The sequence below is a fragment of the Mustela nivalis genome (assembly GCF_964662115.1).
Source record: "Mustela nivalis genome assembly, chromosome: 18".
Classification (NCBI taxonomy): Eukaryota; Metazoa; Chordata; class Mammalia; order Carnivora; family Mustelidae; genus Mustela; species Mustela nivalis.
In genome coordinates this window covers 52,499,706-52,527,697 of record NC_139037.1, presented here as the reverse complement: position 1 = coordinate 52,527,697, position 27,992 = coordinate 52,499,706, and the positions used below count along the sequence as shown (strand labels likewise).

Below are 27,992 nucleotides of genomic sequence, written 5' to 3'. Positions count from 1 at the left end.
CCCAGAAGTCCGTGCTACCAACTACAGCAAGGTGGGAGCCTTCACCTGCCCAGTGCAAACTCATGTGACGTGGCTTGTGAGCAAATGGTCAAGAAAGGATTCTTAAGGCATTATTGGTTAAAAACAAAAACAGCAACAACAAAAAAACCCTGTTTTTATTAAGCCTCAGGGACAGGACCCATTGGCAGAAAGAGCTACACTGTGATTTTGAGAAGGCATTGTTTATATGCTTTTTTCCGTTAAGGGGATAAGAGATAAAAGAAATTTCGAAGGGATTTTCATATATTGAATAAAACCTACAGGATCCTGGAGGTCTGACTATTGTCCACCTGAGGTAGCTTTTGCCTCTAGCAAAGCATTACACAAAGGCACCTGTGAATTCCTTGAAAGCCACACTTTGCTTGTCTCTAATGTTTATCAGTGGGTGGCACGTTTTAAGGACATTTCATTTTCCTCTACATTTATTTAGCTTTGTTCTCCTATCAGACACTACAAGCAAAGAGAAACTAAGGAATTTCCAACTGAAACATGCTGGTTTCTGCACATCACTCAGAAAATCCATCAAAGAACCTCATGAATTTAAGAAGGAACATATGAGTATTACTGGGGGGCTGTCTGGCATAAAGCATCAAGCCATTTAAAGAACTTAACATCAGCTGTGATGAAACAAGTTGGTATGAGTGCCTAAGGCACACTGAAGGACCTGTGACTATTAGTGTTGAGTAAGGAACTGGCCAGGCTGGGTGGGGATGGATAGGTAATGGGCTAAGTGAACAGGCTCACCAAAAATCCCAGGAATGAGGAGGCAGAAGGAAACCAGAGATAAGGGAACAGAACCAGACCACCTTGTTTGTTTTAAACATCAGAGATGAGATATTCAAAGGAAAAGTAATCATGGTGTTACTGGGGATGACATCAAGAAGACTGAGGTGCCCTGGTCACTTTTCTATAAAAGAACCACCATAAAAGTGCTCTGTGGCAACCCACTCCAGAATCCTCTCACTCTAGAAGGCTCTCTTTCTGTTCTCCCCTTCACCATTTTGTGTCCAAGATTCTTTCTTCTGCTCCAGACAGACAAGAACCCTGCAAATGTGTGTTCTTTGTTGAGGCCACTTTTAGGCAAACAGGCTTGAGCACTGGAATGGGAAAAGGCCCGGTGACTACCTGCCTGAACAGGGACAGGCCCATCAGGCGACCCACCCCCAAACAGCCATAGGCCCTAAGTAACCAATGGGCTACTTAGAGCCAGGTCCCAATCCCAAAAAAGGGAATATTCCATCTGTCTCCATACCTCCTCATCTTCCCCCTGTAAAAACAGGTCCCACCCACCACCTCCTGGCAGACAGCCTCTCTCCTAGTTTTTGCCCCGTGCTCCCTTGCTGTGTATCCATCCAATGAACTTCTAGCTCCTTTGTTCTGCCTCAGGTGTGTTCTCTTGCTTCCCCTAGCCTGGGCCACACATGATCATCACCCAACATTTAAGAGCCCCCATCGACTCAAGAGACACCCCATGTAGGTACCGCATTCTTGTATTCCCTTAAGAAGCAAATCAGAATGTCAATGAAATTATGGGAATACACTGGATTTATGCACACTTTGATCACATATACTTTCCCTGTCCTGGAATATATAGTATATTTTACTTTTTTAAGATTTTATTTATTTATTTCACAGAGAGAGATCACAAGTAGGCAGAGAGGCAGGCAGAGAGAGAGGGGAGGAAGCAGGCTCCCTGGCAAGCAGAGAGCCGGATGCGGGGATCGATCCCAGGACCCTGAGATCATGACCTGAGCTGAAGGCAGAGGCTTAACCCACTGAGCCACCCAGGCGTCCCTATAGTATATTTTAGATACAGTATGTTTTCCACATGCTAAAGGGTATGGACCTCACCCCCACCCTTTTTTTCCAGAGAATGTCCCACATTATTCTGGGTCTCATATCCACTGCTTATCTGCATTTTTTTACTCCTAGTCTGTACAGAGCTGTAATGCTTCCAGATGGGACCTAAATAAGACCACTTTCCTCCACCGATATCCCAGGACCAGACCCCATCAACAACAGGAATCCTTAACACCTTCCCCGTGGATCTGTCACCAAGGGATTATTTTCAATACTGGCAGACAACAGTTTTTGTTTTCTTTTAGTTATTTATTTGACAGAGATAAAGACACAGCAAGAGAGGGAACATTAGCAGGGGACATGAGAGAGGGAGAAGCAGGCTCCCTGCCCAGTGGAGAGCTTGGCGTAGGGCCTGATCCCAGGACCCTGGGATCATGACCTGAGCTGAAGGAAGATGCTTAATGTTTGAGCCACCCAGGCACCCCTCAAAGTGACAACTGTTGATGGCCTACTGGAAGCCAGGTTGGAGAGAAGGGTTAGAAGGCTCTCGGTTATAGGTGAGAAGCATTTTTAAAGACCTAATTTTGAGTATCATTTCTGGAAAGTTTCAAAAGTTAGGTGTAAACATAAAGCAGAGACATCAGAACTAGAAAAGTCAGTATTTGCAATTTCTAAGTGTGAGGAATTTCAGGAGAAAAAGATGACTGGGCCTCTAAACTCAGACGCAAGCCTTACCTGAGAACTGGCCATTTCTTTTTTCACTTGGTCCTTTGGCGTTCTTCCTCAGAACAGATTCTAGGAGAAATCACAGCAGCGTCAGGAGACAATGCCTTTTTAAAGTCACCGAAGAGCCACCGAAGATCCTCCGAAGAGCCTCCGCACCTCTAAACCACTCGCCTCCAGGTAGGACTTTGAAATGCAGAAAAGGTCCAATTTCCTAGCCTTTTGTATCAAGAGCTATTCAGAAATAATGAATATCTCCTTGGAAACTAATCTTTGAGTTTTTCCTTCTCTGCTTTCAGGGGGCCTCCCAACCACAGACACACACACAACTTGTGGGAGAGCAGAAAGAAAGAAGTGTGCTGCACGGACCTGATGCTTCTAGAATCACTGGGCGGAGGCCATGTTACCTCTGCTGGAGCCAAAGCCTGCGCTCAGCTGTCTTCTATTCAGGGGAAGTCCTCCTGCTATTGGTGGACTCACCTAGAATCGCCTGGAGTGTTTCACTAAAACAACACTGTTTTTTCCACCCTCACTAACTGACAGAATCTGGGTGGGATGCTCTGAGTATGATCATTTTTTAAACTCCACACAGTGTCCTACTGGGAAGCGTTGGGGGAGGTGACCAGGCAAAGCACAGTGACCAAGTCCATGATTGTTACTGCTATTTAATCTGTGCCTTGTCCACTGGTGAGAGTTTCTGGAGACTGACACTTTCTCCCTCTTTCTAAAGAACAGAGGGAGACACCCTCACAAATGGAGCTTTTCCTTAACAAATGCAAATCTGTTTTACCAAAGGCAACTTCTGCAGGGTTTCAGAGCTTTTCCTTTGTTAAAATAAGCCTTAGGCCAAAGAGACCTATTTTGTGGTGATAAAATGCTCCCCTTGGTTAGCAAAGCTTATTTTCATCAGTCACTGCCAAATCATTTTCCAAACTGAATGTACTCTTTAAATTCCCATTGGTGTAGAATGTTGTGGTTTGGAGTCACTGGCCAAGGAAGAATTCTTGAGATATCTTTGGTGCAAAAAGGTGGTTTTATTAAAGTATGGAGACAGGACTCATGGGCAGATAGAGCTGCACTGCGGTTGCAACAGGTGACTGATTATATACTTTTAAGCTGGAAAGGGAGTAAGGACAGCATACGCCTGCAAAGTATTTTGGGAACATCCAAATGTTGTTCCAGGATGTTGAAAGGGCTAGCTATTTTTAGGAAATATTCATTTGTTACTGTTCAGTAAACCCTCAGTCATTAGATACTTCAGAGGTATACCAGTGGGCCATATGTTTGGGGGATAATTGCTAACATGTATCTTAGGAGGTAGAAATAAAGGAAGTTTCCAAAGGAATTTTCTTATGTTAATGTAGACTCACAGGATCTTGGGAGGCCGAGATAATGTTATTCTAAGATTGTCTTTTGTCCTTAGCAAAGAGTCAACAGGCAAGGCAGTTGAGCTCTGAGAGGAAGGTCACTGTACCTGTTTCAAGGACTTTTCAGTGGCCTGCTGGCAGTAAGGAAATCAATGTTTTTTTCCTTTGTCTTTGTTTCCCACAGTAGTAAATGGGAATTCTAATTCCTCAATATTTTCACTTAAGTTTAGCTATCCTAGAAAATGTTCAGCGGTTTCTCACTGTAAATATGAAGTTATCTCACTCCGGTTTCCCTGGTAACTGAAACTGAAACCATTAGCCTGCTTCCTCCCGCCTCTCTCTCTGCCTGCCTCTCTGCCTACCTGTGATCTCTGTCTGTTAAATAAATAAATAAAATCTTTTTAAAAAATTATTTTAAAAAAAGCATCAAGCTGAACAAAATCAAAATGCTGCCTTAAAACATCTGGGAGGCATTTTTAAAAATATATATTATCTTTTTTTTAAAGATTATTTATTTATTTGACAAAGATTACAAGTAGGCAGAGAGACAGGCAGAGAGAGAGGGGGAAGCAAGCTCCCCCCTGAGCAGAGAGCCTGATGCGGAACTCGATGCCAGGACCCTGAGATCAGGACCTAAGCCCAAGGCAGAGGCTTAACCCACTGAGCCACCCAGGCGCCCCTGGGAGTCATGATATTAAACTAAGTAACTTTTTTTCCTGTTTGGAAACCTCCCCTCCTCCCTTCTTAGACTTTTTTTTTTTTTTTTTTTTTTTTTTTAAGGAATCTGGTAGCACACTGAAAAGCTGATCGACAAGGCTGGCAGCACAGACACAATTCTTGTCAAAACCAGCTAGATCCTGTTGAAGGAGGAGCGTGAGCTTTTTATCTCAGGGAGTCAAAGAGTAAATCTTGAGGACAAAGGGGAGTGAATAAAGTGGTAGAGTTTTATTAAGCAAGGTTAATGAAAACTCTCCAGAGTGAGACTGGCAACCCTCATGGGGTTGCCAATGTGGGCCTCCATCGACAGTCTTTTATTCAGAACTGACCCGGGAGCTAGTGGCCTTAACATTCTTGAGAAGCCTCAGTTTGACTAAGGGCTGGTGATAACATCTTTAATGGCTTACTTCTTCTTTGGGGTCTGGTTATTTTTCATTGGTCACAGTGTGACTGCCATAAAAAGACCCCAACCCAAATGCCCAGGGCAGAGTGGTCTGGTTTGTTTCCTTATCCCTGGTTTCCTTGTGCGTGAGCATTTCTGGGATTTCTGTGAGCCTGATCATGGAGCCCCTCCCGATCACTCCCTACCCAGACCCACCTGTCCCTTTCTCAATGAGGCCCTTCAGATATAAATCAGTAGGGATGATTGCCAAAATGTTACTTGGTGGGGGGTGGGGGCTAGAGATAAAGAACTTTCCAAAGGAATTTTTATCTGTAGAGCAGACTTAAAGATCCTGGGAGTCGGGCTAAGACTGCCTTCTGCCCTTAGCAGAGTGTTAACATCCAGGCAGTTGAATTCCTAGGGGAATGTAACTCTGCCTGCCTCAAAGACTTGCCAATGGGCTGTAAATACAAAAGAAATTTATAATTTTTCTTCTGTCTTTGTTTCCCACATCACTGCATTTCCCTATAAAACCCCCTGACCCTTCCTTTTGGTTTGGGCTTTTTATTTTTTTTAAGATTTTATTTATTTATTTGACAGAGAGAGATCACAAGCAGGCAGAGAGGCAGGCAGAGAGAGATGAAGGGAAGCAGGCCCCCTGCTGAGCAGAGAGCCCCACGCGGGACTTGATCCCAGGACCCCGAGATCATGACCCGAGCCGAAGGCAGTGGCTTAACCCACTGAGCCACCCAGGCGCCCTGGTTTGGGTTTTTGGTTTGGGAAGCCTGGTCCTCTGCGCCCTCCTTTGCCTCACAAAGCAGCAAAGGTACTGTTTCTCTTTATCCCAAACTACCTTTGACTTCTGTTTTGGCTTTAAAGCATGGAGGTCATTTTTTTGCCAATAGAATAAATGTATAGGAGAGGAAAAACATTTTTTTTTTCATCTGTTCTCAATTCTTTGTGCTTTTTTTTTTTTAAAGATTTTATTGATTTATTTATTTGAGAAAGAAAATAAGTGAAAAAGAGAACATAATCAGGGGGAGTGGTAGAGAGAAAGGGAGAAGCAGGCTCCCCCCTGAGCAGGGAGCCTGATGCAGGGCTCAATCCCAGGACCCTGAGATCATGACCTGAGCCGAAGGCAGAGGCTTAACCCACTGAGCCACCCAGGTGGCCCACAATTCTTTGTCCTTCTAATAGTTAAGCAAACACAAGACAGGTTCACAAGAGGAAAAAAAAATTCTTTTTTTTTTTTTAAAGATTTTATTTATTTATTTGACAGAGACCACAAGTAAGCAGAGAGGCAGGCAGAGAGAGAGGAAGAAGCAGGCTCACCGCAGAGAGGAGAGCCCCATTCGGGGCTCAATCCCAGGATCCTGGGATCATGACCTGAGCCGAAGGCAGAGGCTTTAACCCACTGAGCCACCCAGGCACCCCGAGAAAAAAAAATTCTTAACATGGGAACCTCAGAGATATTGAGTAAGGAACAGGTGGGGCTATGTGACCAGGCTCAAAGAAATTTCAGATGTGGAGAAATTCCGAAATGTAAAAAAGAGCAAAACAAATAAATAAAGAAACAAAAACAGAGATAAGCGAATAAAACCAGACCATCTCATTTGTCTTAAATGTCAGAGATGAGATACTCAAAAGAGAAGTAATCACCGTGCTATCAGTGGTGACATCAAGAAGATTTAAGTTCCCCGGTCAGTTGTTTTTGTTTGTTTTTTTTTAAACATTTTATTTATTTATCTGACAGAGATCACAAGTAGGCAGAGAGGCAGGCAGAAAGAAGGGGAAGCAGGCTCCCTGCTAAGCAGAGAGCCCAATGCGGGGCTCAATCCCAGAACCCTGGTATCATGACCTGAGCTGAAGGCAGAGGCTTTAACCCACTGAGCCACCCAGGTGCCCTAGGCAGGCAGCTCTTTATGCAATGTTCATCCCCGGGGTGCGGGGGGGGGGGGGGTATGGGGGGGTAGCTGGGTAACTCAGATCCTTTAGGGATCTGCCTTCGGCTTGGGTCATGATCTCAGGGTCCTGGGATCAAAACCCACATCGGGCTCTCTGCTCAGCAGGGAGTCTGTTTCTCCCTCTTCCTCTGCCCCTAACCCCACTCATGTTCTCTCTCTCGAATAAATAAATATTTTTAAAAAGCTCATCTCTGGTATTAGCTCTCTTCCTGGGAGAGGTACCTCATCTAATTTATTCTCAGTACATCTATCAGCCTCCAAAAAGAAGGCAATCCTTCCATCTGCAGCAACAAAAGCATCCTAGAGGACATTTTGCTAAGTTCAATAAACCACACGCAGAAAAAAAGACACTGTATGGAATCAGAGATGCATAATCTTAAAAAAAAAAAGGCAAAATTATTAAAGATTAGCATGTTTGTTCCCAGGGGCTGAGGATGGCAGAGAATGATCAGATGTTGGTCAAAAGCTAAAAAAGCTCACTATGCAGGATGCAGAAACACTGAATGTTGAACGTACTGACTGAAGTTAGTAGGAGTGTATTAGACACTTCAGATTTTCTAGAAGAGGCCATCTTAAGTGTTCTCACCTTTCACACACACACCGCCACCACACACAGATCTTAACTATGTCAGCCGAAGGATATCTTTATTCCACTGACTGTGGAAATTATGTTGTAACCAGGACCCGAGGGTATAAGGACACCTGGCTGCACGGGTCCCAGACCTATTCTGCCTCTCACGCTGACAAAATCCAAAGGCAAGAAAGACGACTTTGGCCGCCTCAATTGTGGCCTCAGACTTTGCAGCTGGGTTCCTTCTGTCTCCTGGCTCAGGAGGAAGACCGTGAGGGCAAAGCATCCCCTGAGGGGAACTGAAACGACCCCTCAAGCAACTGGGACTGCCCTGAGCCAGGGAGACCCCACCCCCCATTGACCTCCAGAGAAGGACAGATTTAACCCTGGCTGCCTGCCTGCCGCTACCCCCTCGCTTTCACCCCATTTTCCTTCTGTAAACCTGGACGTGTTTTCAGCACTTTGGAGAGAGTCCTTGGGACATTCCTGGGCTGTCTTGTGGGTGTGGGTCTCCCCGAACTAACTTCCTCTCTAGTCTCCCCACCATGGGTCTTTCTGCCTTGGATTCTGTCGACAAGGAGTAGCCAAACCTGGTCTGTTTGGGACCCCAGGAGCCTCACACCCATGTGCCCCTCCCTGTGCCCTGGCCAACAGCGGACAGATGAGTGGGAGCAAAACGAGAAAGGAATCTGCTTCAGGGAGGCCGCGACAGCAAAGGCCGCGGAGTGACGTCTCAAAGATGGTCTCCGAATCACTGACCACGCTTCCAGGTCTTAATAAAGAAAATAAAGGACAAAGCGAGGCAGAACATGCAGGCGGGTGGTAGAGGTCAGGCCCAGCACTGTATTGGCGTGGGGCATGTGGGGTCTTGCCGGCTCAGGGCAGGCCCTGCTGTTGAGGGTGTAGTTTCCTTCCCCTTCCTGGGATGCTGTGCTGCTGGGCCTTCTGCCTGAGCTAAAAGCTAAGCTAGCGAGAAGACCCGAGTCACTCACAGATACAGACTAAGGCTGAAATGGAGAGAACTGAAGACACTACTGGGTCCTCTTTCCATTTCACAATATAAATGTATTTACTTTTTAAAACTTGAGGGGGTACCCGGGGGGCTCAGTCCTTAAGCAGCTGCCTTCATCTCAGGTCATGATCCCAGGGTCCTGGGATTGAGTCCCGCATCAGGCTCCCTGCTCCGTGGAAGCCTGCTTCTCCCTCTCCCACTCCCCTGCTTGTGTTTCCTCTCTTGCTATGTTTCTCTCTGTCAAATAAATAAAATCTTTAAAAACAAACAAACAAACAAACAAACAAAACTTTGAGTGACTACTAGATCAGAAAACAAGCTACTAAATGGGTTGGCTCTTGAAGCTGTCACGGAACAAGAAAGCCCTGTCCCCTTTCTGGGGAGTAAGAATTCCTGTTCCCTACAAGGTTGCTCTACCTGCACGAAGAATCAGATAGACATGAGACAGATTAACAGAAGAGAATAAGGGCGCCTGGGTGGCTCAGTGGGTTAATCTGCTGCCTTCGGCTCAGGTCATGATCTCGGGGTCCTGGGATCGAGTCCCGCATCGGGCTCTCTGCTCAGCAGGGAGCCTGCTTCCATCTCTCTCTCTCTCTGCCTGCCTCTCCACCTACTTGTGATCTCTCGCTATCAAATAAATAAATAAAATCTTAAAAAAAAAAAAAAACAGAAGACACATTTTAAGCCCGAAGACACCTCCAGATTTAAAGTGAGGGGGTGGAAAAGAATTTACCATGCTAATGGACATCAGAAGAAAGCAGGAGTGGCAATCCTTATATCAGATCAATTAGATTTTAAGCCAAAAACTATAATAAGAGATGAGGAAGGACACTATATCATACTCAAAGGGTCTATCCAACAAGAAGATTTAACAATTTTAAATATCTATGCCCCCAACGTGGGAGCAGCCAACTATATAAACCAATTAATAACAAAATCAAAGAAACACATCAACAATAATACAATAATAGTAGAAGAGAATAAAACTGAATAGCACACATATGGGGAATCCACAAACCCATACAAATTCCAAAGTCAGGCAGGCAAAATGAGGTATATACGTCATCCTGAACCAAGAAAAAGTAGGAGCAGGAGTGTGGGATTTCAAGGTGAAGAAATGCAATTGACAGGGTACTAAGGAGAGGAAATTCTGGACAGTTGTCCCCACCCCTCACCAGAATGTGCCACTCTGGTGGTTGTATTATTTTGAGCTGAAAGCACTTGAGATCCTATAGTCTCAAGAGAAATGTTTGTCCCTCACTTCATCACATCAAAGAATCTAAATTAAAGGTATTTTCCAGAACAAAGGTTATTAACAAATAAATTTTCTCGGAGTGACTCATCTCGATGATCCGGCAAATGTCCACCAAACACCCGCTTGTCCTATTGCCCTGTGAACTACATTCCTTTCGTCTGAAATCTCAGGTCCCTACCCCCTTCTCCTCAGTTCAGAATCACATATACACCTCATTTTGCTTGTCTTTAAAATTTCCATGTCTGTACAGATTGCTTGTACATATGCCATTAGCTTTGATTTTCTTTTGTGCATCTGTCTCATGTCAATTTGATAGTTAGTCCAGCTGGAAGGACCCTTGAAGAGGACATGAGTTCTTGCTCCTGATGCTGGGAATTAGATGTCTGCTCTGCCACACGACGGACCACTCATGTGTCTCCTGTAATGTATCTCCTGTAATAACCCGTGTTTGGGAAAGGGCCTCCCGTTTAGGTTCCTCTCTGTAGTTAAGGGAGGTGCAAAGGTTTCTCTTGGGCCCATAGGGTCTTGGTTGCCGTCAACTCCAAATAACCCACATGCCAAAGTGGCACATTCTGACCCACTTTGAAGCACAGAATGTAATGAGAAAGATAGAAAATAAGGCATCAAACACACAATTGTTGTGATGTAGTCTTCGACTGTAGGTGAGATTGAGAGCAGATGGCCAAGAAAGAATTCTTGAGGAGTCTTGGGTGCAAAAAAAAGTGATTTTATTAAAGCACAGGGACAGGACCAATTGGAAGAAAAATGTGGTAAGGAATGGCTGATTATACACAATGGAGTTGGGGGAAGTAAGGACAAAAGAAGGGGTGGCAAGATTCTCATATGCTAAAGAAGGTCCTCAGGATACTGGAGACCCTGCTGTTGTCAAGCTAAGGCTGTTTTTCTCTCTAGCAAAACATTCATGTTAAGACTGTTGGGAGTTTCCTGGGATAACGTCACACACATCCCACCCAGGAGTGTGGCGGCAGAGAGGCTGTGGGGTATCAGCTTCTGCTTTGTCCTTAACTTGCCTTCTGCTCCCTTATTATTTGCTTCCATATATCTGATTTGGGGTGTCAGCCAAACATTAGTACCTACCCCTAAGGTGCGGGAGGAGCAGCGAACCAAACCTCTGACCTGCTCTGATCTGTTCAGTGAGGGGAGAACCCAGGGTGCGGCCAGACCTAGAGAAGCTTCAGAGGAGAGAATTTTGGGTAGTGCTGGAGAGGCAGAGGACTTGAGGCTTCTGATTTCCTTGCTTATTGGATATTCCCAGTTCTCTCTTCCTAAATTTGCCTACCAGAAACTTTGTATGATTATTTTCTATATACAAAGCCAATTCCCTATTTTATAATGTGATATAATAAGCAACTTAACATAAACAGAGATTTCTGGGATAATACTATTAGAAACTGAAGTTGACCCTTGAAAGACACGGGTCTGAAGTGCATGGGGCTACTTGCACAGAGATTTTTTTGGATAAATACAGTAGAGCACTGGGAATGTGTTTTCCTTATGATTTTCTTAATATTTCTCTAAGTTACTTTTTTAAAAAGATTTTATTTATTTATTTGACAGAGAGAGAGAGAGAGACAGTGAGAGAGCAAACACAAGCAGAAGGAGTGGGAAAGGGAGAAGCAGGCTTCCCACTGAGCAGGGATCCCGATGCGGGGCTAGATCCCAGGACCCTGGAATCACAACCTGAGCCAAAGGCAGATGTTTAATGACTGAGCCACCCAGGTGCCCGTCTAGTTTACTTTTATTATAAGATATAGCCTTAGAGGGACGCCTGGGTGGCTCAGTTGGTTAAGCAGCTGCCTTCGGCTCAGGTCATGATCCCGACGTCTTGGGATCGAGTCCCACATCGGGCTCCTTGCTCTGCAGGGAGCCTGCTTCTCCCTCTGCCTCTGCCTGCCATTCTGTCCGCCTGTGCTCGCTCTCTCTCCCTCTCTCTCTGATAAATAAATAAATTTTAAAAAAAAATTAAAAAAAAATAAAAAAAAGATATAGCCTTAGAGATATAAATGTATATGAGTATATAGATATTGATATGGCTATAGATATAGATACATAGAGAGAGTCAGTATGTAATTGACTATGTTATTGGTAAGGTTTCCAGTTAGAAGCTGTCTGTTAAGAGTTAAAACTTGGGGGTGTCAAAATTTGGGGGTGTCCACTGCATACCATTTGCTCCAGACTAAGTCTCTGGATGGTGGGGACCATGGCTCTTCATCTCTGTTCTTCTAATGACCAAGTTAAATAGAAACAATCGCTTTTTCTATCAGTTTGCACCTCCGTGTTCATCACAGTATCTATAAACACATTCCAATCAGGAGAAAAATAGCAGACAAATTCATTTTTAGAGATAAAAAGCATCTGAGTAGGCTTTCTCAAACCTACCAAAGTTGTGGAATTTAGGGAAAAAATGATGAAATTGATACAGAGCAAAGGATATCGCAGAGATACGAGGCATACACAGTGCTATTCCAGATCGCATCCTTGCGGAGGATGAAGGCTAGGTGGAAGGCAGCAATCAGGGACAGGGGCCCCCACCTACGAGAGAACCACCCTTCAAAAGACTTTACGCTGCCCTGGAAGGAGCCCTCCACCCTTTCCCATGTGATAGGTAACAGATGACAGGCTCAGGGAAGGTTAATCAGGCTAAATGAGCCCTCCTAAGTAAGCTATAGAAGCCCCAAACAGAAGGTCAGTGGCAATCCTCTTGGGTTCCCTGCCCCGTCACATCGTCATTGCTCAATAAACCTTGTTTTGCTGCCCACCCCTCTGTCTACCTCTTCACTCTTCAAAGTGGGGTAACCAAGAATCATGGGCATGAATGTAGAAAAGAATCCTGTTACGGTGGGTAAAAAATAATTAAAATTGGTGAAATACTAATAATTCTGAAACATCTATAATGTTAGTGTGCCATTCCTAGTTGTAAATTTTGTCCAAAGGACCATAGTAGGGGTGCCTGGGTGGCTCAGTAAGCCTCTGCCTTCGGCTCAGGTCATGATCCGAGGGTGCTGGGATTGAGCCCCACATCTGGCTCTCTGCTTAGCAGGGAGCCTGCTTCCCTTCCTCTCTCTCTACCTGCCTCTCTGCCTACTTGTGATTTCTGTCAAGTAAATAAATAAAACCTTTAAAAAAAAAATAAAGGACCATAGTAATGTCACAGTAACAAGAGAAGAGAGTGAAGACTCTATAAGAACTCTGTATTCTCTCTGCCACACCTCTGCAAGGATTAATGTATTACATAATAAAAACTTGCATTAAAATTATAGCTTTAAAACATAATTACAGTTACATTAATGTTGAATAAATATCCCTTTTGTAAACACCATGTCCATTGTTCCTCCCTTAGATATTTCAAAAGTAATACAACTTCTTATTAGATAATACTTCATGCCTCTTGTCCCCACTGCATCATTTTCATTTTCCAAGCTTGGTGAATTTCCTCCATAAAACTGCTTGTTAAAACTGAGACTGCTAAAGACTATTCTTGTAACCTGTTCCCTTTCAAAAGAGAAAAGCTTTGGCATCAAAGCATCTCTTAACACAGTCAAGAGAACCCCAGTACATCACCAAATCCATTTAACTTGAACTTGGACACAAAATGTTCATTATTTGCTCCCCACCATAATTCTTTTTGTCTATCAGCTGACACATCCACCTGTATTTTCTTTTGTTCCCTGCAGTTCACTATTTCAATTATAATGGAAAACACTTAAATACACTAGTGGTTTTCCTTGAGCATTGTCATCTATCAAGACTTCAACATATCTCCTAGGACATGAGACATAATGTTCACCACCTAGTCTCCACTGCCTAAAACCTGCATTGCCTAAAACCCAGCTTTCCCTGCAGCTTCACCTGCCATCAGCTGCATCATACTTCTGAGACAGTTTCCCTCACCCCAGCTTCCTGAAGGACCATTTGACATGTCAGCTTATCTTTGTGGAACTATCTTCAGAACCTCACACCCAGATGAATGTTAGGTAAATACGATACTTCATGTTGAAGGATACAAATTCGAAGATATTTCAAGTATTTCTGATTATAGGACACAGTTGCATTACTGATTAGACTCTGGCCTTATTGCTGGGACCAGTAACACAACACAATTGTACAGCTGCTTCTATGATAATTTGTGTGTGTGTGTGTGTGTGTGTGTGTGTGTGTGTGTGTGTGTGTTTAAAGATTATATGTATTTATATTTGTGGGAGAGAGAGAGCACGCACATAAGCGGGGGTTGGGGGAAGGGCAGGAGGTGAAGCAGACTCCCCGCTGAGTGGGGAGCCCAGTGCAGGACTCCGCCCCTGGGATCATGACCTAAGCAGAAGGCAGATACTTAACCGACTGAGCCACCCAGGTGCCCTCTATGATAATTATAAAAGGTTTCAGTGTATAGCTATAATTTATTATTTACTACTGGAATGGATTATCTTATTCACAATTTTACCTAAAATGTGAATCCCTTGTAATCGTGCATAACATTCTCTGAGCCATGAATATATAAAAGATGAACATGGAGAAAAAGACCAAGAAAAACAGACTACTTTCTTCTCATCTGAGATGAGGAAGTTTTATAATTTCTCTAGGATACAGAGATGAGCCTGAAAACACAGTGAATATTACTCAAGAAAATAATAAAAGGGCTGACCGTTGGGAAACATACATTGATTAAGGCCAAGTTGTTCAATTGCTTCCACACAGTCTAATGAAAAGGAGAAAAAATCACAATGATGGCAGAGAAGGTATAAAAACTACAGAGATGCTCCGTTAGGACAAGGATACCAGGGGAGGTGTTATCTGAGCAGAGGATCTAGGTGTGCATTGTTCCTAGCAGTGTGCTGGCTTGTCAGCTTGTGCATGTACAGAATGGAAACCATAGTAAGTCATAAACACGAAACATCTGGACACATCTGAATGCCGTATGGGGTAAGTTTGTGTTTGTCACAAAGCAGAACAGAACCAGATCCAATACTTAGCAGTGTTTGTGAAGTATTTGTTGTTCTTCTTGTCTCATACATATATAGAAACAGTGATATTGACCAGCTCATGTAGAGTCTGGCACAGGACTCTGGAGGGGCCAATGGAATACAGGACTGTAACTTAATGCTTCTCCCAACCAGAGTCCTAGGACTAATGATGGTGACCTGTAAGTCCTTCAAGAGGACAGAGTAGCCAATGGACAGACCTCTGGACATTCTGTGATACTAGAAAAGAAGTCCCTATGCAAAACTGTGGAGAAAATGTTTCACACCAAAAGCTGCTGGGATTCCACTTAGAAATTATGACCGACAGGTGGCCACATTCAGATGACTGAGCAGAACGTCTCAAACTTGCCCTAGTTCCCTTGGTGTAAAGAAAAACTAAAATGATGACATAAGATGTAGAATCCTGCAAGTTTCCACTGAAAATCTAGACCAGATCAATGTCTTAAAAGAGTACATTCTGCTGTGAATCTCTGGTATTTATTTAATTGTTTTCTCATTACATAAATTGCCATTTTTTACATCTTTGATGTTTTTATGATCTATAAACTATTTTCCCCCCAAAATGTGTATTTAAAACAAAGGATTTCCCCTATTCATTACATTTCTAGGGTTCTGAAGATTTTTATTTATTTATTTGAGATAGGGCAAGAGAGTGAGAGCAGGGAGGAGGGGCAGAGGGAGAGGGAGAAGCAGGCTCTCCACTGAGCAGGGAGCCCAATGCGGGGCTTGATCCCAGGACCCTGAGATCATGACCTGAGCCAAAGGCAGATGCTTAACCGACTGAGCACCCAGGTGCCTCTATCTGGTACACACTCCCTGATGCTGAGTGTTAAGTTCAGGGTAAAGACATTACCACATTCTTTACATTTGTACCTAGTCTCTCCAGTATATATTCTCTAATGTATAGTAAAGTGACGGCTCTAGTTAATGATTCAGTTATCTTCTCTACATTTGTTGGGTTTCTCCCCTGCATGTATTGTCCTCTGTTAAGGAAGGCTTGAAATTCAAAGGTTTTGCCACACTTTTTATATTTGGGGGTTTTCTCCCAGTATAAACGCGCAGAGGTTTACATAGGTTTGTAGTTCTGTTTCAAGGCTTTGCCATATTCTCTGCATTTGTTGGGTTTCTCCCCCAAGTATGTATACTCTGCTGTCAAGGGAAGTCTGAGGAATAAAGACTTCCACAAAATCTTTACATTTGTAACTTTTCTTCCCAGTATGTATTCTCTGATGTCAAGGAAGTTTTGAGCGCTGGCCATGTTACTTACATTCATAAGGTTTCTACCCATTATGCGTTCTCTGATGTCAGGAAGGCTAGAACTCCGGAAAAAGGCTTTGCACGCTCTTTACGTTTTTAAGGTTTTTCTCCAGTATACACTCCCTGATTCAAAAAATTTGAGTACTGGTTAGGGCTTTGCCACATTAATTACTTATGGAAGGTTTCTTCTCAGTATGAAAACTCTTTGTTGAGCATGTTTGAAGACTGTGCTTAAAAACGTTGCCACATTCTTGTATTTGTAAGTCTTCTCTTCAGTAAGGAAAACAATGACATTTAATAAGGCTGGAGCTTTGATCAAAGACTTTCTCACATTTATTTCATTTGTACTGGTTCTCTAGAAACTGAGTTCTCTGCTGTTTACTAGGACTTGACCAACAGATAACATTTCCCCCAGATTCACTGCATTGGTAAGTTGTGTCTCCATTGTAAACACCTTGGTAATTATTAAAGGTAGATCCTTAATAAAGATCTTGCTAAGTTCACAACACATAAAAGTTGATCCAAATTAACTTGGCAGCTTTTCATACACTCTCTTCCATCATTGTAATTTCTCTGTTTTTCATTAGATTATGTGGAGTGAAGTGAAATTGGCCTTAATCGATGCATATGTCCCAACTTCCAGTCCCTTTATTCTTTTGAGTGATGACCACTGTGTATCCAGGTCCTTCTCTGTGTCCTGGGGAATTACAAAATTTTCTCGTCTTATGAAAAAAATGTACTGTTTTTCTCTATGCCAGCCATTTATATATTCATGCCTCACAGTGTGTTCTATACAATTATAAGCCAGTTCCATTGTAGGTAAATTGTGAATTGGATAATCTATTCTAGTAATAAATACAGAATTATAGCTATAGAATGAATACTTTTATGATTATTACATAATTATCCATACAATTATGTATTATTAATGGCACCAATAGACAAGTTTCAGAGACTTATCAGGAGTGAAATAGTGTATCCTGAAGAACGCAGACACACTCAAAATATCTTTGAATATGTATCTTTCAATACAAGATATTATATCACCTAATATTTACTTGGGTGTGGGGTTGTGAAGACTGTTCCACAGGGGGATGGTTACAAGTTTGATGGTCCTTCAAGAGCCTGGTGCCCCTCAGGGTCAGTGCAGAATCTCTAAGTGGCAACAAGAATGACCATGAAAACTTGCCACACTAGGCCCTGCCTTAATGCTACTTCAGGAGGGCAGAGAATCCATTTACAGTGAAAGGTTAAGACCCACAGAAATGCCTATGATCACGACCACAACTACAGCTACCTGTAACCTGCGCTAACTAAAGTGGAAGTTTCTTACTCCAGAGAACCCTGCTCGGGGAGAGGACACATCACACCTGCATCAGAGGATCCTGCTCCGCCAGCACAGACCCATGCTCTACCTGATGGCCCAAGACTAAGCCTCACCTTTCTGCTACCTGGATCCCTATGGGAGCGTCCGGTCATTCTCAGTGGGGACACACTCTGCCAGGGACTCTTTTAAAACCTGCAGTGTCCCATGTAGATAGGGTTTAGGCTAGCATGAGACTCTATGTCTCCTACCACTTTAGAGAAAGAGGAATTGGTCATCCAGGGTACTCTCCTCCCTCCAGAGAAGTAATCTCCTTTATGGTAGCCCTGTGGGAGTCCCCGGGGTCCCTCATACTGTGGTAAGGAATAATGGACATAATCGTAGCTGTCATGCTGTACTTAAGGTCTCCAGATTTTACACATCCTGAATAACTCAAATTGTGTACCATCTGATCAACATCTCTCATTTTGCCCTGAGTCAGCTCCTGAACATCACAACTGCACTCTACTTTTATGACTCGACTTTATTAGGTTCCAGATATAATCGAGATAATACAGTTTTCGTCATTTTGTGTGGATTATTCCTTGTCACATAACATCCTCGAGGCTCACCTACTTTGTCCCAAATGGAAGCATGTCCTTTTTTAAAGGCTGAATTTTGGATATAAGTATCTAGATAGATAGATAAATAAATACAAATATTAAAATAGATGTTATATATTATGTCTGGTACATAATATATTCTATGATATATATTTTTATGTCATAAGTAATATTACATGGCATATATATATATATATCACATTGTCATTAACTGCCCCTCCTAGAAAGCAGGGAAACTACAGGGAGATGACTCTGCCTATTTGCTAAAATGGCTAAATGTCAAAAGAAAAAAATAACACCAGTGTGAAGGAATTAAAATCACCATATACTGCTGGGGTGCCTGGGTGGCTCAGTGGGTTAGGCCTCTGCCTTCAGCTCAGATCATGATCTCAGGGTCCTGGGATAGAGCGCCGTGTCAGGTTCTCTGCTTGGCAGGGAGCCTGTTTCCCCCTCTCTCTCCGCCTGCCTCTCTGCCCACTTGTGATCTCTCTGTCCAATAAATAAAATCTTAAAAAAATAAATAAAATAATCATATATTGCTAATGAGAGTTTACAAAGTACAGAAAAACGGGTACATACTTAAAAACTCAAACATTTTTCTATCCTATTAAGAAAATATAAATACTATGAGAACTCTCGGAATTACTAATCTGCCCTTTCTGTATTTTTCTATTCATCCATTCAATCTTATAGTATACAATAGGGAAACAGAAGACAGAGCACACAGCCACCTATGGAGGCGTAGTACCTACATGTTCATGGTTATTACAGAACACCTAGTGCCCAGCTCACAGGATATTATGGGGATGAAATCACATCATATATATTATGTTCCCACTGTGGTGCACCATAACTTCCCTGTGAACACAAAATTAGTGCTCAGTCAACATTGCGGTAATGTATACGCGTTGTTTTCCAGATAGAGACTTGCTCAGACATTAGCACTCACTAGCCTCCTTTCTATAAAATTTAAAGTGCTAAGACAGGATGTGGTCCTTCAGGATGGTGATGATGGTCTTTTCTGGGACCTCATGAGGACAGGACACTCACCAGTACAGTAAACTCCCATCAGTGAACAGTGAACAGTAAATTCTTTCCTGGGAACTCATCAGGAGTTGTGTTAACGTAAGATGGTCCATGTGGGACCTCAGATATGCTGTGCTTGCATTCTCCAGTGTAGCCACTAAACGTGGGTCTATTTGATTAAAATTTAAAATGTGGACTATCAAGGGACATCCCGAGAATGCAAAGAGGGATCCTAGGTATTACCTTAGAAGCACTGCTTTCTCTAGAAAGGTAAACTGACTACCCAAATTGGAAATCCTTTGCTCTCTTTTATCTGACTGTGCCTCAGGAAAGTGAATGGCAACCGAAGCAACCCAGAAGTAGATAAGCCCAGAACTCTGTTCTCTGAGCTGTTCTGAGGAGGAATCAGGGAATGGCAGAAGAGCAGAAGAGGACAATTTCATGGTCTGAGTGGTCATTTGTAACCAAATCTGAAGGGACAATTTTTTTTTTTTAAGATTTTATTAATATATATCACAGAGAAAAGGAGAAAAGAGAGACTGAGAGGGAGCACAAGCAGGGGGTACAGCAGTCAGAGGGAAAGGGAGCAGCAAGCTCCTGACAGGGGGCTCAATCCCACCACCCTGGTATCATAACCTGAGCTGAAGACCAACGCTTAACCAACTGAGCCACCCACGCTCGGTCCCTGATCCCACCTGCTCTGGGGTACTCTTCATTATGGAAGATGCCCTATTCAGGTCCTTGAGTGGTTCCCTGTCGGAGGCAGGCCCCTGGCCAGGGCGGCCTCTGCCATTAAAAGATGGCGCCTGGCTAGTTGCCAGGTTAGGATTGCCTCGTGAGACTAAGCGGAACGCCCAGAGAGGAAGTAAACAGCATTGGTTGCTAGCGAAGTTGTTCGTTTAGGTGTGCAGCCTGATTCGCTCCCTCCTGTACCCTGCTCGCTGATTGGTCATGTAAGCGTATATAAGTGGGTAGACTTGCGGAAATAAAGAGAGAGAAGATGCATCCGAACCAGGGTTCTTGTCGTCCTTGCGGGACGAGGGCGATAAATGGTGCTGAGACCCGGGAACTAATAAAGGAATCTTGTAAGGTAATCCGCAGGAAAGCGGGGAGTAAAGATCCGCAGGTAAGCGGGGACATTAGCCACGTTCAAAAGTGGGAATTCCGCGGTAAAGCGGGGAGTAAAAATAGAAAAACCTTGCAAGGGAGAAGTCCGCAGGTATGCGGGGTAAAACCATGACAAAGGGGGGGGGATTTAAACTTGTACAAGTCCGCAATAAGAAGCGGGGCGGCCTTGAGCCGGGATTTAAACTTGTACAAGTCCGCAATAAGAAGCGGGGCGGCCTTAGAGCCGGGATAAACTTGTACAAGTCCGCAATAAGAAGCGGGGCGGCCTTGAGCCGGGATTTAAACTTGTACAAGTCCGCAATAAGAAGCGGGGCGGCCTTGAGCCGGGATTTAAACTTGTACAAGTCCGCAATAAGAAGCGGGGCGGCCTTGAGCCGGGATTTAAACTTGTACAAGTCCGCAATAAGAAGCGGGGCGGCCTTGAGCCGGGATTTAAACTTGTACAAGTCCGCAATAAGAAGCGGGGCGGCCTTGAGCCGGGGTTTAACTTGTACAAGTCCGCAATAAGAAGCGGGGCGGCCTTAGAGCCGGGATTTAGCGAGTCCGCAATAAGAAGCGGGGCGGCCTTAGAGTCGGAATTTAGCGGTGAGTCTTTAATGTCTGCGTCTGTTGTCTGTGTGTTCATAATGGGGAATTGCACTAAGAATTGCTACCTTTCCCAGTGCTGGAATGTTTGGGCCTTCAAGCTGGCTGTGATTATGCGTATCCCTACCCATGTTCCTATCCTAGTTTCCATTCCAGAGAACAAGTTACCGGTGGTGCTATCCAGAAAGAAGAGAGATTTTGATATCACAGCTGCGGTTGTGACAGCATTGGCTATATCTACAGCAGCTGCCACGGCAGCAGCAGTCTCGCTTGCTGCAACTATACCCACTGCGGAAGCTGTGAACACCCTTGCAGAAGGAACGGCGGGGGCCCTTCAAACATAGACTCAGGTCAATGCACATCTGCAAGCAGAAATCCGGATAGTCAACCAGAGAGTGGATTTGGTTCAAGAACAAGTGGACATATGGGGGGCCCTATTGGGACTGGGATGTATAGTATCCTTCCCGGCAATTTGTGTAATACTCAGCACCTGGTACTAGGCATAACGAGGATAAATAACAGCACCTGCTACTAGGCATAACAAGGATAAATAACACCAGAGTTGAGCTTGCAACCCTCCCAGAGATAATCAAAACATTGCAAGATGTGTTAACCTTTACGAAACAATGGGCTAGCGTAATTGGTCTGATGATAATCCTCGTAGTGGGCTTGATTCTGCTAGTAAGGAAACTGCAAATTTGGAGGCGACAGCAACCTAGGCAACAGCAAGCCATGGTGCAGGCCTTGTTAGCCATCGAGGCTGGAACATCCCCCCAGGTGTGGCTAAGTATGCTGGATCGGTAGTCAACAACGGGTAAGATTGGTGGGGGAAATATACCAACCTAAGACAGGACGCAGATCATTGATATCTGCCGTCTGATGACGGGTAAGGATATTCCCCGCCACTGACAACCTAAGACAGGCACGATCCCTGCCATAAAAGAAAAAAGGGGGAGATGTCGGAGGCAGGCCCCTGGCCAGGGCGGCCTCTGCCATTAAAAGATGGCGCCTGGCTAGTTGCCAGGTTAGGATTGCCTCGTGAGACTAAGCGGAACGCCCAGAGAGGAAGTAAACAGCATTGGTTGCTAGCGAAGTTGTTCGTTTAGGTGTGCAGCCTGATTCGCTCCCTCCTGTACCCTGCTCGCTGATTGGTCATGTAAGCGTATATAAGTGGGTAGACTTGCGGAAATAAAGAGAGAGAAGATGCATCCGAACCAGGGTTCTTGTCGTCCTTGCGGGACGAGGGCGATAGTTCCCCTGCATTCTCTTTGTGCCTATGCGTGAATTTTAGCAAGAAGAAAGGGAGAGGGCATCAAAACTCCGGGTGTGGTAACAACTTCGGTCAGCAGGAGGACTGGTCTGTCCAGTCTCTGGTCCCACCTTGCCTGACTGTGAGCTCAGGCTTGTGGGCCTGGTTGACATGGGATTCGGATGTAGTGCTGTTGGAGACCACGACTGTTGACGGGAGGAGCACATGACTGCACGGTTTGGCTCTGAGAGGGGCGGTGTGTACAAGTGCTCCGTGCGCACGTGCAGCACTGGTGGGAAATTCTGTCTGCGCAGGCGCTGTGGGGAGCCATTACTAAGGGTTACGTCTGAGGAAGTGAGGGCAGAGTCGCACTGAGATGCTGCGGGCATGTGCGAGAGTGGGCGGAAAGGGGCCCGGAAACGTGTCACACGGAGTCTTCCGCCCACTGACCACACAGGGAAGATGTCTGGGCCATTGAGAACATTCTCAACATGAGAGGTGATACTACGTGGTGTTAAAAGATGAAAGTATGGGGAGGGTATGTGCTTTGGTGAGTGCTGTGAAGTGTGTAAACCTGGTGATTCACAGACCTGTACCCCTGGGGATAAAAATATATGTTTATAAAAAATAAAAAATTTAAAAAATAAATAGATAAAACAAACAAACAAACAAAAAGATGAAAGTATGTGCCTTCAGATGTCCAAGAGTTAATTTCACCAGCTGGTTTGTTTTCAAAAGTGTAGGCATGCTCCACTTGCAGGAGCTAGGAGTGAGGTTCTTGGTTTTTGTTTTTAAGGTTTTATTTGTTCACCGGACAGAGACGGAACAAGCAGGCAGAGTGGCAGGAAAACAGAGGAGGAGAAGCAGGCTCCGAGCCCCCTTGGGGCTCGATTCCAGGACGCTGAGGCCATGACCTGCTGCAAAGCATGTGCCTAACCGACTGGGCCACCCAGGTGCCCTAGGGGCGAGGTTTTTAATGAGAGGATGTGGAAGGGAAGCCAGGACAGTGTTTGGATATACTTTAAGAAGTTACCTCATTTTGGAAGCTATTTGACTGTAAGTGTTTGCTCTTAGGTTCATTTTCTTCCCTTCCAGTGTAATGACTGTGAATTGAGATGTGGTTTCCTTTCAGACACTACTGAGGCATTACAGACACTTCCATCTATGGCTTCCCAATTTAATTTCTCTAACAGTGGAAGCATAGTACTTAGGACACTATGGGGATTTTGCTTTGTTTTTCATAGGTACTTTAGAAACTGTACATTCAGGGTAAGAATGCAAGTCATGATGGTGCAACATTCTGTCCCAGGGCCACCAGTTAAGTCACATGTATACAAAGATCCAAACTGCATGAAAGGCATAATAGTAGACCTATACCTTCAACTATAATTGTATAAACATGTGAATTTCAACAAGGATGTTGTCTTTATAATTTTTGTGGGATATGATGTCTTTTTATGTTGCAGTGGATTCATCTCTACTAGTGTGAAAAGGCCAGCTTCTGGGAGCCTGGGTGGCTCAGCTGGTTAAGGGACTGCCTTCAGCTCAGGTCATGATCCTGGAGCCCCAGGATCCAGTCCCACATCAGGCTCCCAGCTCCATAGAAAGTCTGCTTCTCCCTCAGACCTTCTCCCCTCTTGTGCTCTCTCTCTCAAATAAATAAATAAAATCTTTAAGAAAAAAAAAAAAAAGGCCAGCTTCCTATAGCACTGATTAAGGAATGCAATCTGACAGTTAAGTTTGACATGACAATGTTTACGTAAATGAACCAAGTACAAAATACGTTAGTGTCTATGTGTGTTATAGTCTGAAACTGTAAGAAGGAAGCTCCACCTCAACCTCCCAAATTGTTAAGTCCGAAGATCAAACTAGTATTGATTGGGAGCAATAATGGAAATTTTTACTTTATTTAGATGTTTTATAAGTTTATAATTTTTTTTAAAGATTTTATTTATTTGTCAGAGAAAGCACACAAGCAGGAGAGCATCACGCAGAGGGAGAATCAGGCTCTCCGCTCAGCAGGGAGCCCAAACGGGACTCGATCCCTGGTCCCTGGGATTTTGACCTGAGCTAAAGGCAGATGCTTAATGACTAAACCACCCAGGCATCAAGAGAAGAGGGAAATTTAGACACAGAGGTGTGTAAAGCAGAAGGCAGGGGCAGAGTGATGCATCTGTAAGCCAAGGAGGGTCAAAGATAGCTTTGAGACTTAATCGTTGAGATAAAGTATGGCCCTGCCAGAAGGTTGGCTTCAGACATCTAAGCACCTCCAGGACCCTGAGACAATTTTTTGGGTTCTTTAGCAAGCCAGTTATGATCATTTGTACAGTAGCCCTAAGAAACTAACACGGATCCTGTCCTCTCTTCCCTTGTGGCTCTGTTACCCAAAGCTCTCAAATTCTGTGCTCTCCATTTATCCTTGGTCCTTATTCTTACGTACTGTATCACTCTCCATTTTGGGGCTATGAATCTCGACCTAAAGTAGCAATGCTCCTTACTCCTTCAGTGACATCCATGGTGGATAACGGTCCTTGATGATACCGTTAATCAGTATTATAAAACATCCTACCACAATTCTGATTTCCTATCTTTTTGTGGAATGTATGTACTAGTCATACAGTCCCAGTATTCTAATTTTATAAGATGTTCAACTATTTTTAGAATTTATTTGCATTTTTCCATTTGGTTTATATTAAAGTTTACCCCAATAAGGCCATACCACCTACTAGACAGTCCATTCTAGAGATTGTACTAATTACCTCTATATTTCAGAGTGCTTTTCCCTACTCACCTATGTCTGTTGCCACACTGTTTTCAGATTCTCAAGCTTCAACATCAGCACTTCCCTGCGTCACCAGCCTGATGGCCTTCTTTGCAGACTTCAGCCCTGGCAGCTCTCACAATCGCATTAGCAAATTCATTAAAGGAAATCTTCCACTCTCTATATGAGAGATAGACATCTATTTCTATATAAGATAAGCCTGTATCTATTTCTGTATCTGTGGATCTATGAAATATGGATAAAAAATATACAGAGATACATGCATATCCATTCTATTGATTCTTTGGAGAAACTTCAGATTTTAGTACCCACACATTTTCTTCACCCAACATCAGCCTGCTGATGTTAACTAATGCTAATAATACCATATAGTATGTCTAATTTGACAAAATTTCCAGAATATGTGTTTTGAAAAATTATTTTTGTATTATCACAAAAATTAAAACAGAGGAGAAAGCGAAATGCCAAATTCCATATGAAATCTTATGGGTGTGCATCTATGTGTGTGTTTAATTATTACTTGAATTTATGTAGTCTTTGATATTTGTCATTAGTATTAGGTTTTCTTATACAGGAATTTCTTATTTTGAGTTCTTTTTAAACAGCTTTGGGTACCTGGGTGGCTCAGTGGTTAAGTGTCTGCCTTTGGCCCCGCATCGGGCTCCCTGCTTGGTGGGAGGCCTGCTTCCCCCTCTCCCTCTCCCCTCTGCTTGTGTTCTCTCTTCTGCTGTTTCTCTGTCAAATTAATAAATAAAATCTTTTTTAAAAATTAAAACAGCTTTATTTGGATATCATTTACATGCCATATAGTTTACCCACTGAATGTGTACAACTGGTATCTTTTTAACTAATTCACATGTAGGTAAGCAAACCACTGTCAATTATGGAACATTTTATCACCTCCTAAGAAACTTCATACTCCAGCTATCACCACTCTCAACGTCTTATCCTCATGCCTAAGCAACCAATAATCTGATTATTTGACTTCTTTCCAGTTTTCATCAGCTATTACTTACATATGATATTATATAAGCTTAAAGTATACAATTTAATGATTTGACATATGTATGTATCTTGCAAAACATTTACCACAGTAAGTTTAGTTAACATCCATCACCTCACAGTTACAATTCTTTGCACGTGTGATAAGAATTTTTAAGAGCTACTCTTTAGCAACTTTCAAATAGGCAATATAGTATTGTTAATTATAGCCAGCAAATATTCTATATATGCACCTCGTTATCTACTCATCTGACAATAGACACAACTTATTTCCATGTCTTGCCCATTAGGAGTAATGCTGCTGCATGTTCTTTATTTTTCACATGGGTGTAATTTTTCTAGGTTTGTACTTGTAACTGTTCCATGCCATTGTCATTGGAGAAGATGCTTGATAGGATTTCAATCAAATTTATCAAGACTTCGGGCGCCTGGGTGGCTCAGTGGGTTAAGCCGCTGCCTTCGGCTCAGGTCATGATCTCAGGGTCCTGGGATCGAGTCCCGCATCGGGCTCTCTGCTCAGCAGGGAGCCTGCTTCCCTCTCTCTCTCTCTCTCTGCCTGCCTCTCCATCTACTTGTGATTTCTCTCTGTCAAATAAATAAATAAAATCTTTAAAAAAAAAAAAAATTTATCAAGACTTTTGTGGCCCAATATATAATCCATACTGGAGAATGTTCCTTGTGCACATGAGAAGACTATGTATTCTGCTACTGTTGGATGGAATGTTTTAAGTCGATCTGCTAAATGTCATTGAAATCTGATATTTCCTTATTATTTTTTGTCCATTATTGAAAGAGCAGTATTGATGTCCCCTACTATTATATTGCTGTCTCTTTTTGTTCTTGTCTATTAATAGTTGCTTTATATATTTAGGTGCTTTGATGTTGGGTACATAAGTATTCCAAAGATTCTTTTTGTTGAATCGACTCCTTTATTTTATTTTTTTTAGAGAAAACAGATTATATTTATAGATCACTACTATATTTATCCAACAAAACTGGTTTTTAAAAGTAAGTGACTCATATGTATCCAATCTTTGACCATAACAACATGCAATGCACAAAAGATTACCATATAGCTAAAGCACAAAAAGCAATAAACAGAAGTAAATGTCTTCTTGTTGTAGACACTATATAAATACACAAACCTACACCTTTACTACAAACAGTTCATAAGTACGTGTTAGCCACCTTTTGCCAACAGGAAATGAGTGTTTTATATTTGGTAAATGCATATATAGTGTATAAGACTTTTAGTCACACATAATGCAGTCTAAAAATCCAAGTAGAATGTAAGGTTTTCTTACATGAAAATGTACATTTCAGGAAGAACCCAACTTGAACTAAATCCACTATCAGAAGTATTTCAACGGTGACATATGCAATGCCTACCATTTGCATTGTATACAAAGAAAAGCTGCCCCAAAATAGTATCAGGAATCTTATTAAAGGATATTATGATAACCTTCCTGAAAGGACAAGTTTGTTCTTTGGGGACTTTAAATAGCAGAGAACAATGTAAATCAAATCACATGTAAATAAAATATGCACTATGTAACAGTCAGAGGTTAGAAAACTGAATACTATGGAAAAGATTTATTAGCTTGAACAAGGTGGTTTCAATAAACTATTGGCTATTAGTTACAGTAAATTACCAAGATTATCATTGCCCAACAGTATTTTTCCCCACACACATCAAAATCTGGAAGCAAATCTTTCTCAAACTGTCATTTAGTGTTCTTTTTTTCCCCAATCCTCAAAACACAGAAATAGATTTTTAAATATCAACTAGGCATTTAGGGGACACATAAGATACAGATGTCCATAAACATTACACAAGCTACCACGAAAATACTCGGAAAAATACCATCAATATTTATGGGAAAATATGTTGTTTTTAATAACGGTTAAGTATTTTATGAGTTATATAAACACACTATTCATGCTTACCAAAACCAGAATGGGGGGAAACCTTTTTGCCATTCCGCAAAATACCACATAATTAAAAACACTGCACAATGTAACCCCTTTATTTTATAATGACCTGTGCTGCGTCTTACTACAGTCTTTGGCTTAAAGTTTATTTTGTCTCACGTAAGCATAGCTACCCTGATTTTGTTTCATTTCTGTTGCTTGATATATCTTTTTCCATCTTTTTACACCTGCACTTTCAGTTTCAGTGTATTCTTAAAGCTAAAGTGAGTCTCCTTGAA

The 27,992-nt window shown here is 42.9% G+C and overlaps 1 protein-coding gene across 2 annotated transcripts in view; it reads right to left on the bottom strand.

Annotated features, from left to right (window-relative positions):
• LOC309852744 (uncharacterized protein) overlaps positions 1-27,992 on the bottom strand; it is a 100,493-nt gene that overhangs the window by 48,364 nt on the left and 24,137 nt on the right. For both annotated transcript variants that reach the window (XM_082709944.1, XM_082709945.1), the window contains exon 4: positions 2,575-2,634. In XM_082709944.1, the coding sequence (XP_082566070.1) occupies positions 2,575-2,589 (15 nt within the window). In that variant the 5' untranslated portion in view covers positions 2,590-2,634. The remainder of the gene's footprint in view (positions 1-2,574; positions 2,635-27,992) is intronic.